The following is a 13741-nucleotide window of genomic DNA, read 5'->3' as shown; positions in this document are numbered from 1 at the left end:
TTGGATGTGTGTGGATGTATCAAGATGAGAAGAGAGTAGAGATAGGTAGTATGTTTGAGGAAAGAAATCTGGATGCTCTGGCTCTGACTGAAGAAAGCTAAGGAAGGAGTTGCACTACTCCTGAAGCAGGTGTGGAAGTATTTGATGCAGTGTAAGGAATTATATTCTAGATTGATGTGGGTAAAATGAAAGTGGTTGGCAAGAGATGAGTATTTATTGGTGCTTATGCACCTGCCCATGCAAAGAACGATCATGGGAGTAGCTGAGTGAGTGTGTTAGCAGTTTTGATGTGTGAGACTAGATATTATTGATGGTTAATTTAAATGTGAAGATTAGTCATGTGGCAGTTGCGGGTATAATAGGGGTAAAATTGTTGAGTATGCTAGGAAATTCATATAGGAGGGTATTGATTGAAAGATGTGTGGATCAGTTGATTACTTTGAAGAAAATATGTGAGGAATACTTAGAAAACAGATGGATTTGTATGTGACGTTTATCGATCTGGAGTAGCACATGATAGGGTTGATAGAGATGCTTTGTGGAAGGTCTTAAGAACATATGGTGTGGGATGTACACTGCTAGAAACAGTGAGAAGATTTTATCAGGGATTTAAGGCATGTGTATAAGTAGTAAGAGAAGATAGTGATTGGTTCCCAGTGAAGGTTGGTTTGTGGCAGGGGTATGTGATGTCACCATGGTTATTTAATTTGTTTATGGCTGGGCTGGTGAGGGCGATAAATGCAAGAGTTTTGGAGAGAGGGGCATGCATGCATTCTGTTGGGGAAAAGAGGGCCTGGAAAGTGAGTCAGTTGTTGCTTGCCATTGATACTGGGAACCAGTCACTCTCCTCTCTTCCTACTCATACACTCGCCTTACGCCTTTGATGGAAAGTTCTCACTGCTTCAAGTAGCTTACTTTGCATGCCATATATTCTTAAGACCTTCCACAAAGCATCTCTATCAACCCTATCATATGCCTGCTTCAGATCCATTAATGCTGCATACAAATCCATCTGTTTTCTAGTTATTTCTCATACACATTCTTCAAAGTAAACACCTGATCCACACATCCTCAACCACATCAGAAACCACACTGCTCCTCCCCAATCTGATGCTCTTTACATGCTTCCACCCTCTCAATCAATACCCTGCCATATAATTTTCCAAGTAAACTCAACAAACTTTTGCCTCTGTAGTTTGAACACTCACGATTATCCCCTTTGCCTTTATACTGTGGTACTATACATACTTTCCTCCAGTCCTCAGGCACTTCACCATGATTTATACATACATTGAGTATACTTTCTAACCAATCAGTAACAAAGTCATTCCCTTTCTTAATAAATTCAGCTGCAATACCATCCAATCCTACCACCTTGCTGGATTTCACCTGCAAGGCTTTCACTGCCTCTTCTATTTTCACCAAACCACTCTCCCTGACTCACTTTGCATACCACCCTACTTGTGCCACTTTATCATCAAACGCATTTAACAATCCTAAATATTCACTCATTCTCCTCCTCACTCCATCACTATCTGTTATCACTTTTCCTTTTGCTTCCTTCATCAGTGTTCCCAATTATTCTCTTTTCTTTCACACATTCTTTGCCTCCATCCAAAACATCTTTTTTTTTATATTATTATTATTATACTTTGTCGCTGTCTCCCGCGTTTGCGAGGTAGCGCAAGGAAACAGACGAAAGAAATGGCCCAACCCCCCCCCATACACATGTATATACATACGTCCACACACGCAAATATACATACCTACACAGCTTTCCATGGTTTACCCCAGACGCTTCACATGCCTTGATTCAATCCACTGACAGCACGTCAACCCCGGTATACCACATCGCTCCAGTTCACTCTATTCCTTGCCCTCCTTTCACCCTCCTGCATGTTCAGGCCCCGATCACACAAAATCTTTTTCACTCCATCTTTCCACCTCCAATTTGGTCTCCCTCTTCTCCTTGTTCCCTCCACCTCCGACACATATATCCTCTTGGTCAATCTTTCCTCACTCATCCTCTCCATGTGCCCAAACCACTTCAAAACACCCTCTTCTGCTCTCTCAACCACGCTCTTTTTATTTCCACACATCTCTCTTACCCTTACGTTACTCACTCGATCAAACCACCTCACACCACACATTGTCCTCAAACATCTCATTTCCAGCACATCCATCCTCCTGCGCACAACTCTATCCATAGCCCACGCCTCGCAACCATACAACATTGTTGGAACCACTATTCCTTCAAACATACCCATTTTTGCTTTCCGAGATAATGTTCTCGACTTCCACACATTCTTCAAGGCCCCCAGAATTTTCGCCCCCTCCCCCACCCTATGATCCACTTCCGCTTCCATGGTTCCATCCGCTGCCAGATCCACTCCCAGATATCTAAAACACTTCACTTCCTCCAGTTTTTCTCCATTCAAACTCACCTCCCAATTGACTTGACCCTCAACCCTACTGTACCTAATAACCTTGCTCTTATTCACATTTACTCTTAACTTTCTTCTTCCACACACTTTACCAAACTCAGTCACCAGCTTCTGCAGTTTCTCACATGAATCAGCCACCAGCGCTGTATCATCAGCGAACAACAACTGACTCACTTCCCAAGCTCTCTCATCCCCAACAGACTTCATACTTGCCCCTCTTTCCAAAACTCTTGCATTTACCTCCCTAACAACCCCATCCATAAACAAATTAAACAACCATGGAGACATCACACACCCCTGCCGCAAACCTACATTCACTGAGAACCAATCACTTTCCTCTCTTCCTACACGTACACATGCCTTACATCCTCGATAAAAACTTTTCACTGCTTCTAACAACTTGCCTCCCACACCATATATTCTTAATACCTTCCACAGAGCATCTCTATCAACTCTATCATATGCCTTCTCCAGATCCATAAATGCTACATACAAATCCATTTGCTTTTCTAAGTATTTCTCACATACATTCTTCAAAGCAAACACCTGATCCACACATCCACTACCACTTCTGAAACCACACTGCTCTTCCCCAATCTGATGCTCTGTACATGCCTTCACCCTCTCAATCAATACCCTAAAGATTAATGATACTCTCTCACACCAACTCTCATTTGATCACTTTTTCAACCCCTGCACCTTCCTCTTGACCTCCTGCCTCTTTCTCTTATGCATCTCCCAATCATTTGCACTCCTTTGTAATTACTCTTCAAATGCCTCTCTTTTCTCTTTCACCAGCAACTTTACTTCTTCATCCCACCACTCACTACCTTTTTTAATCTGCACACCTCCCACCTTTCTCATGCCACATGCATCTCTTGTACGTGCTGTAACTTCCTCCTTAAATACATCCTATTCCACACCCACTCTCATCGCTTCATTTGCTCTCACGTTTTACTGTTGTACACTACTCTCTTTTCCCATCATTGTCTCCTCTTTTTTGAAAATCTCTACAAATCTTCACCTTTTCCTCCATAAGATAGTGATCAGACATCCCACTACTGCCCCTTTCAGTACATTCTGTCTCTCTGTATCTCTGACACCTGTTCCAATTGGAAGCCCCTCATAGGGGTAGCCACGGCGACAGTCTCCATAACCAAAGAATTCCAGTGCCACTTCTTAGCCTTTAGTGCATCACTTTTAACAGGCCACTGGCAGAGGGCATATCAAGCACAGTGTTTGCAGATGCTCCTACCTAATTTTCCTAATTACTTCTGTCTAATGCTCCTACTACTACTTCTGCCCACTTTGTGGGGGCAAAAAAGTACTTGCTAAGCTATTGGTGTATCAAGAATACTGTTTATGCCTTTTTACAGTTTGAGCCCAGAATGAGTTTAGGCTTAAAAGCTTCTAAAAGTAACGAATCAAAGTAACAGCTAAGGGTAGTGCATTCACATGCAATGCCTAAATTAAACAGCAAAATATCATTCATTAAAAAGATATTCATAAATATTAGAAAAAGATTCAAGTAACCCTAATTTCAAACAATGGGACATGAATAAAGAAGAAATCTTATCTTTCAAGTGTGATTAAAAAGATTTTGAGGTTTACCCAAGCAAAATTTTTGTGGCTGAGAAACTAGAAATACATTATCCAAAAGTCTCTCTCTTGTATGCCTATCAATTAATATTACTTTGCTCTGTCGCTGTCTCCTGCATTAGCGAGGTAGCACAAGGAAGCAGACGAAAGAATGGCCCAACCCACCCACATACATTATGTATATACATACACGTCCACACACGCAAATATACAAACCTATACATCTCAACGTATACATATATATACACATGTACATAGAGGGTGTTTTGAAATAGTTTAGTCACATGGAGAGAATGAGTGAGGAAAGATTGACCAAGAGGATGTATGTGTCAGAGGTGGAGGGAACGAGGAGAAGTGGGAGACCAAATTGGAGGTGGAAGGATGGAGTGAAAAAGATTTTGAGTGATCGGGGCCTGAACATGCAGGAGGGTGAAAGGCGTGCAAGGAATCGAGTGAATTGGAACGATGTGGTATACCGGGGTCGACGTGCTGTTAATGGATTGAACCAGGGCATGTGAAGCGTCTGGGGTAAACCATGGAAAGTTCTGTAGGGCCTGGATGTGGAAAGGGAGCTGTGGTTTCAGTGCATTATTACATGACAGCTAGAGACTGAGTGTGAACAAATGGGGCCTTTGTTGTCTTTTCCTAGCGCTACCTCGCACTTATTTGGGGGAGGGGGTTGTTATTTCATGTGTAGCGGGGTGGCGATGGGAATGAATAAGGTCAGACACTATGAATTATGTACATGTGTATATATGTATATGTCTGAGTGTGTATATATATGTATACGTTGCGATGTATAGGTATGTATATTTGAGTGTGTGGACATGTATGTATATACATGTGTATGTGGGTGGGTTGGGCCATTCTTTCATCTGTTTCTTTGCGCTACCTCGCTAAAACGGGAGACAGCGACAAAGCAAAATAAATAAATAAATAAATAAATAATTCATACTGTCTGCCTTTATTCATTTCCATCGCCACCTCGCCACAAATGAAATAACAACTTCCTCCCCCCTCATGTGTGTGAGGTAACGCTAGGAAAAGACAACAAAGGCCCCATTAATTCACACTCAGTCTCTAGCTGTTATGTAATATTGCACCGAAACCACAGCTCCCTTTCCACATCCAGGACCCACAGAACTTTCCATGGTTTACCCCAGACGCTTCACATGACCTGGTTCAATCCATCGACAGCACGTCAACCCCGGTATACCACATCGTTCCAATTCACTCTATTCCTAGCATGCCTTTCACCCTCCTGCATGTTCAGGCCCCAATCACTCAAAATCTTTTTCACTCCGTCTTTACACCTCCAATTTGGTCTCCCACTTCTCCTCGTTCCCTCCACCTCTGACACATATATCCTCTTGGTCAATCTTTCCTCACTCATTCTCTCCATGTGACCAAGCCATATCAAAACACCCTCTTCTGCTCTCTCAACCACACTCTTTTTATTACCACACATCTCTCTTACCCAATTATTACTTACTCGATCAAACCATCTCACACTGCATATTGTCCTCAAACATCTCATTTCCAGCACATCCACCCTCCTGCGTACAACTCTATCCATAACCCACGCCTCGCAACCATACAACATTGTTGGAACCACTATTCCTTCAAACATTCCCATTTTTGCTTTATGAGATAATGTTCTCGACTTCCACACATTCTTCAAGGCTCCCAGAATTTTTGCCCCCTCCCCACCCTATGATTCACCTCCCCTTCCATGGTTCCATCCGCTGCCAAATCCACTCCCAGATATCTAAAACTCTTCACTTCCTTCAGTTTTTCTCCATCCAAACTTACCTCCCAATTGACTTGACTCTCAACCCTACTGTACCTAATAACCTTGCTCTTATTCACATTTACTCTTAACTTTCCTCTTTCACACACTTTACCAAACTCAGTCACCAGCTTCTGCAGTTTCTCACATGAATCAGCCACCAGCGCTGTATCATCAGCGAACAACAACTGACTCACTTCCCAAGCTCTCTCATCCACAACAGACTGCATACTTGCCCTTCTTTCCAAAACTCTTGCATTCACCTCCCTAACAACCCCATCCATAAACTAATTAAACAACCATGGAGACATCACACACCCCTGCCGCAAACCTACATTCACTGAGAACCAGTCACTTTCCTCTCTTCCTACACGTACACATGCCTTGCATCCTCGATAAAATCTTTTCACTGCTTCTAACAACTTGCCTCCCACACCATATACTCTTAATATCTTCCATAGAGCATCTCTATCAACTCTGTCATATGCCTTCTCCAGATCCATAAATGCTACATACAAATCCATTTGCTTTTCTAAGTATTTCTCACATACATTCTTCAAAGCAAACACCTGATCCACACATCCTCTACCACTTCTGAAACCACACTGCTCTTCCCCAATCTGATGCTCTGTACATGCCTTCACTCTCTCAATCAATACCCTCCCATATAATTTCCCAGAAATACTCAACAAACTTATACCTCTGTAATTTAAGCACTCACCTTTGTCCACTTTGCCTTTGTACAATGGCACTATGCACGCATTCTGCCAATCCTAAGGCACCTCACCATGAATCATACATACATTAAATAACCTCACCAACTAGTTAACAATACAGTCACCCCCCTTTTTAATAAATTCCACTGCAGTACCATCCAAACCCGCTACCTTGCCAGCTTTCATCTTCCGCAAAGCTTTTATTACCTCTTCTCTGTTTACCAAATCATTTTCCCTAACCCTCTCACCTTGCACACCACCTCGACCAAAACACCCTATATCTGCCACTCTATCATCAATTACATTCTACAAACCTTCAAAATACTCACTCCATCTCCTTCTCACATCACCACTACTTGTTATCACCTCCCTATTAGCCCCCTTCACTGAAGTTCCCACTTGTTCCCTTTTCTTACGCACTTTAATTACCTCCTTCCAAAACATCTTTTTATTCTCCCAAAAATTTATTGGTACTCTCTTACCCCAACTCTCATTTGCCCTCTTTTTCACCTCTTGCACCTTTCTCTTGACCTCCTGCCTCTTTCTTTTATACATCTCCCACTCATTTGCGTTATTCCCTGCAAAAATTGTCCAAATGCCTCTCTCTTCTCTTTCACTAATAATCTTACTTCATCCCACCACTCGTTACCCTTTCTAATCAACCCACCTCCCATGCTTCTCATGCCACAAGCATCTTTTGCGCAATCCATCACTGCTTCCCTAAATACATCCCATTCCTCCCCCAGTCCCCTTATGTCCTTTGTTCTCACCTTTTTCCATTTTGTACTCATTCTCTCCTGATACTTCCTCACACAAGTCTCCTTCCCAAGCTCACTTACTCTCACCACTCTCTTCACCCCAACATTCTCTCGTCTTTTCTGAAAACCTCTACAAATCTTCACCTTCGCCTCACCAAGGTTATGATCAGACATCCCTCCAGTAGCACCTCTTAGCACATTAACATCCAAAAGTCTCTCTTTCGCACGCCCATCAGTTAACATGTAATCCAATAACACTCTCTGGCCATCTCTCTTACTTACATACGTATACTTATGTATATCTCTCTTTCTAAACCAGGTATTCCCAATCACCAGTCCTTTTTCAGCACATAACTCTACAAGCTCTTCACCATTTCCATTTACAACATTGAACACCCCGTGTATACCAATTATTCCCTCAACTGCCTCATTACTCACCTTTGCATTCAAATCACCCATCACTATAACCCGGTCTCGTGCATCAAAACCACTAACACACTCATTCAGCTGCTCCCAAAACACTTGCCTCTCATGATCTTTCATCTCATGCCCAGGTGCATATGCACCAATAATCACTCCTCTCTCTCCATCCACTTTCATTTTTACCCATATCAATCTAGAGTTTACTTTCTTACACTCTATCACATACTCCCACCACTCCTGTTTCAGGAGTAGTGCTACTCCTTCCCTTGCTCTTGTCCTCTCACTAACCCCTGACTTTAATCCCAAGACATTCCCAAACCACTCTTCCCCTTTACCCTTGAGCTCCGTTTCACTCAGAGCCAAAACATCGAGGTTCCTTTCCTTAAACATATTACCCATCTCTCCTTTTTTCTCATCTTGGTTACATCCACACACATTTAGACACCCCAATCTGAGCCTTCGAGGAGGATGAGCACTCCCTGCGTGACTCCTTCTGTTTCCCCTTTTAGAAAGTCAAAATACAAGGAGGGGAGGGTTTCTAGCCCCCCGCTCCCGTCCCCTATCAATTAATACATAATCTTATAATGTCCATTGACCATTTCTCTTCTCACATATGTATACTTGTGTATTATCTCTTTTTAAACCAGGTATTCCCAGTCACCAGTCTTTCAGCACATAACTCCACAAGCCCTTCACCATTTTCATTTATAACTCTGAATACCTCTTGCACACCAATTATACCCTCAACTACCACATTACTTACTTTGCACTCAAATTACCCATACCCTCAACTACCACATTACTTACCTTTGCTTTCAAATTACCCATCATTAATACCCAGTCTCGTGCACCAAAACTGCTGACACACTCATTCAACTGCTCCCAGAACACTTGGCTCTCATGATCTTTCTTCTCATAACCAGGTGCATAAGCACCAGTGATCACCCACTTCTCGCCATCCACTTTCAGTTTTACTCACATCAGTTAGAATTTACAATTTTACACTCTATCACACACTTCTCCACAACTCCTGCTTCAGGAGTAGAACTACTACTTTCTTAGCCCTTGTTTCACTCTTATCCAGAACATGCATGTTTCTTTCCTCAAACATACTACCTATGTCTCCTCTCCTCTCATCTTGGTTACATCCACACACATTCAGCCACCCCAATCTGACTGAGCCTTTGAGCAGGAGTGTACTCTCCACTTGACTCTTGCTTCTTCTTTTAGAAATTGAAGAACTAGAAGGGGAGGGTTTCCAACTCATTGTTGCTCTTCCATCTCATTGGCATTAAAGCTATAGTGTTTTCTACTGTGCTTGTCATTCAACTCCATGCACATCTTTACATCATTCTCAACAAAGCTTCCCTTTGAATCCCTTAGCCTGTTTAGCTGCTCTTTAACTAATATTTTTCCTGAAGAATTTATGGAAAAGCTGTGGGTCATCTCCAGCATTTATTATTTACTTATCTTTCATAGCCCCTGTGCTCATTTCCTGCTTTCATATACCTTTCAGATACTAGGGGGCTTTAATGATCACTACCAGTCAGTAGTACTGTATGTAGAAATGGCTTTTTTTTAGCAAAAATAATTTTATTTTCTGTCCCTGGTTGCCTTGAAATATTTCTTATTTGAATCATCACTGTAAAATTATCATGGTATTACCATGCACTTTGAAGGGAGGAGATAGTAAAAACTTTGCTTCTAGATCTTTAGCTTAAAATTGATTAAACATAAGTGAGGTCAAGAGAGGAAGGTCACCCAGAATAAGAACACTGGGTATAGGGTGATGAGGTTTGATTATGTTTTTACGAGTTACCCAAATACTGTTTGATATATGTTTGGACACTCATTTATTTCTTGATCCTTAAGATGTCAACATTACTCATAACCTGTATGTGATAAATATACTGAGAGCTCTCTAAATGACTTGCTCTCCAGAAAGTGATGATTGTATGTAGTTATGTCTTCTTGCTGTAGGGCATGATGTGATTGTTTTAAGATGGCTTTTTTTTTTCAGCTGTAGTGATGGCAGAATTTGTGAAACTGTTGGCTTCTCTCCTATTAGTGTTCAAACAAGAGGGCTCCTTACAAGTAAGCTGTAATGCTTCACCATTATGTATATGTCTGGCAGAGAGCACCTAATGATCTGCATCACACTAAATGCATGATGATCCTTGTGAAATTTTCAGTTGCTGTGATTATTATCTTTTCATTTTTGAATTCCTTTCACCTTTGTTCCTACTCTTGTACTTTCTTCTTTCCTATGGCCTTCATCTTTCCTTAACAAAATGTTCATATCATAATCAGATAATCATCTGTTGTCATACTTCATCACCACCCTACTGTACTTCATTGATTTACTTTTTTTTTGTTCCTCTTTGTGTTATTGTATTACTACCACTTTTTCTTATATGAATTTTTATCTATCTACCCTAACCTCACTCATTAATGAGTTTTTGTTTTTGCTTGGTACTTTCTGTATGAACCTGTAATAGTCAGATAGCAGCATTCTTTGTGAATGTTGATATTTAGCTCTCCTACTGGTTAACCCAGTGACTTTGGTTACTCTTGATATTAGATTGCCCTTGATGCAGCAGTTTTGAATAAATTAAAAGGAACAGACTTTTTGTCTTACCATATGAAAGGGCCTCTTTTTTTATTTCTCAGTGATATATTAATTAACTGACACATCACTTATGTGTGTGTTCAGACTATCAGGTAATAAATGTTCAGGGCACAGCACTGTCAGATGTACAATACATAATCTGTTTTACATAAATAGTTGATTTTCAGATACTATATAGGTGTTGGGGCTATGTCCTTGTTTTGGACTTTCCATGCTGTGTGAAAAAAAAGGCTTGCTTGTCCCCACAAAATAATAGTTCTTAAAAACTTGGAAAGGAGTGACCCATTACTTTTTTTTGTGAGGACTAATCTCTAATTTTGCTTAAAAGATTTTTTATGGATTAGTTTCCTCAAACTGAGGAGAAGCACATCATCAATAGCTTATGATTCTGAGTCGATATGAGTAGCCAGGGAGAGATTCTTTTTCCCTTTTTCTTTTCTGTTTTAGTTAGATAAATTACTTCAGTTTTCACATGACCATATTATGTTGGCAAGAAATTTCTCTGCCAGTTGCTTATGCAGAATTTCTTGGCCACATCACTCACGATATAATGTTACCATTCATTTTAAGTCATGATGAGTTCAATACTTCAGATGTTAGAAGGTTAACTAATGACTTATTTTTTCTTGTAGCACTGCTTCATGGCACTGTACACTCAAATTTGGCAGCAGAAGGTTGACACACTCAAAGTGTGTGTCCCCTCATTCATTTACCTCGTCCAGAACAACTTGCTATATGTTAGTGCCTCTAACCTAGATGCTGCTACCTACCAGGTAAAAATATGCTTCTTGACAGATGATCATTGCATGTCTTCATAAAAGATTACTTTGATGAAGTGCATTCAAAGCTGTAAAAGAATTTATGAGTAAGTTAGTTGTATGAATATTGGATGAATTTATAATAGTACTTTGATTTTATTTTGAATTATGTTATACAGTTTTTTAGTCTTTACTATTAACCTAGATTTTGCTGAAACAGAGTTGTCAAATGAGATTTTGCTCCATATAACAGTAGCAAAGGGGGTCTGCATACAGGAATCATTCTTGACAGTTTTCTTCTGTCCAAAAAACTGGATCCATGTATGGAAAGCCCAGTTCCTCCAGTGATATATCTCCCTCTCAAGACAACCATTTCATGCAGGCCTGCCAATCATGATCCTCATTAACAAATACGTACACAAGATAGTATAAGGAGGAGGGGGTTCAGACATGGAAACTTTACATTTATGTGAAAAAACCATGATGGTTAAATGCCTTGTTGTAGATTATAAAGATGTCATGGAAAGTGACAAGCCATGTTGTGTATGTTATAGAATTACTTCTTTGAAGCCTAGAGATTCTCAGTCTTGGTTTGCAGATGGGTGAAGTTTTAGTGAGCATTGTATAAAAACACTAAGAACATCATAGTTGCACTTTACCATGGATTGTGATGTTTACCATGATTGAGATCAAATGGTTAACAAGAGGAATTGAATCATATATCTGTCAGAGACAAAGAACTCCTGTCCATATTGTCTTTGTGATTCATTTATCATGGAAACTGCTAACAAGACTTAGTCTGACTAGGTATGCATGTTTTTTAGCAGGCATTGGATGTGCTGCCATTTTGTCATTAATGCTTACAGTGAAGTTGGCTGGCTAGGAGCTACATTTATCATAAAAAATGTATGATTAATCTTAAGTCATGGTTTTATTGCTTAAGTCTTGAAAATAAGTTTACTCCTTAAGTCAGCACCCACACAATTTTACCTCTAATAAGAAATAGATACAGAGGTATAAGTTTGTTGAGTATTCCTGGTAAATTATATGGGAGGGTATTGATTGAGAGGGTGAAGGCATGTACAGAGCATCAGATGTGGGAAGAGCAGTGTGGTTTCAGAAGTGGTAGAGGATGTGTGGATCAGGTGTTTGCTTTGAAGAATGTATGTGAGAAATACTTAGAAAAGCAAATGGATTTGTATGTAGCATTTATGGATCTGGAGAAGGCATATGATAGAGTTGATAGAGATGCTCTGTGGAAGGTATTAAGAATATATGGTGTGGGAGGCAAGTTGTTAGAAGCAGTGAAAAGTTTTTATCGAGGATGTAAGGCATGTGTACGTGTAGGAAGAGAGGAAAGTGATTGGTTCTCAGTGAATGTAGGTTTGCGGCAGGGGTGTGTGATGTCTCCATGGTTGTTTAATTTGTTTATGGATGGGGTTGTTAGGGAGATGAATGCAAGAGTTTTGGAAAGAGGGGCAAGTATGAAGTCTGTTGGGGATGAGAGAGCTTGGGAAGTGAGTCAGTTGTTGTTCGCTGATGATACAGCGCTGGTGGCTGATTCATGTGAGGAACTGCAGAAGCTGGTGACTGAGTTTGGTAAAGTGTGTGAAAGAAGAAAGTTAAGAGTAAATGTGAATAAGAGCAAGGTTATTAGGTACAGTAGGGTTGAGGGTCTAGTCAATTGGGAGGTGAGTTTGAATGGAGAAAAACTGGAGGAAGTGAAGTGTTTTAGATATCTGGCAGCGGATGGAACCATGGAAGCGGAAGTGGATCATAGGGTGGGGGAGGGGGCGAAAATTCTGGGAGCCTTGAAGAATGTGTGGAAGTCGAGAACATTATCTCGGAAAGCAAAAATGGGTATGTTTGAAGGAATAGTGGTTCCAACAATGTTGTATGGTTGCGAGGCGTGGACTATGGATAGAGTTGTGCGCAGGAGGATGGATGTGCTGGAAATGAGATGTTTGAGGACAGTGTGTGGTGTGAGGTGGTTTGATCGAGTAAGTAACGTAAGGATAAGAGAGATGTGTGGAAATAAAAAGAGCGTGGTTGAGAGAGCAGAAGAGGGTGTTTTGAAAAGGTTTGGTCACATGGAGAGAATGAGTGAGGAAATATTGACCAAGAGGATATACGTGTCGGAGGTGGAGGGAACGAGGAGAAGAGGGAGACCAAATTGGAGGTGGAAAGATGGAGTGAAAAAGATTTTGTGTGATCGGGGCCTGAACATGCAGGAAGGTGAAAGGAGGGCAAGGAATAGAGTGAATTGGAGCGATGTGGTATACCGGGGTTGACGTGCTGTCAGTGGATTGAATCAAGGCATGTGAAGCGTCTGGGGTAAACCATGGAAAGCTGTGTAGGTATGTATATTTGCGTGTGTGGATGTATGTATATACATGTGTATGGGGGTGGGTTGGGCCATTTCTTTCGTCTGTTTCCTTGTGCTACCTCGCAAACGCGGGAGACAGCGACAAAGCAAAAAAAAAAAAAAAAAAAAAAGAAATAGATACATTGAAGTGCTAGCATGAGGTAATGGGGTATAGCTGAAGCCAAAGCATCATGGAACTTGTGTAACATTTCAGCTAAATTCTCTTTACTGTTGAGGTACTTCTTATACCTTTTGAACAG

The 13741-nt window shown here is 40.9% G+C and overlaps 1 protein-coding gene across 1 annotated transcript in view; it reads left to right on the top strand.

Annotated features, from left to right (window-relative positions):
* LOC139758521 (UDP-galactose translocator-like) overlaps positions 1-13741 on the top strand; it is a 105501-nt gene that overhangs the window by 52909 nt on the left and 38851 nt on the right. The window contains exons 3-4 of the mRNA XM_071680041.1: positions 9750-9823; positions 10991-11131. Of these exons, the coding sequence (XP_071536142.1) occupies positions 9750-9823; positions 10991-11131 (215 nt within the window). The remainder of the gene's footprint in view (positions 1-9749; positions 9824-10990; positions 11132-13741) is intronic.

This window comes from Panulirus ornatus, chromosome 30, assembly GCF_036320965.1.
Source record: "Panulirus ornatus isolate Po-2019 chromosome 30, ASM3632096v1, whole genome shotgun sequence".
NCBI lineage: Eukaryota > Metazoa > Arthropoda > Malacostraca > Decapoda > Palinuridae > Panulirus > Panulirus ornatus.
This window is presented reverse-complemented; position numbering and strand designations above follow the sequence as displayed.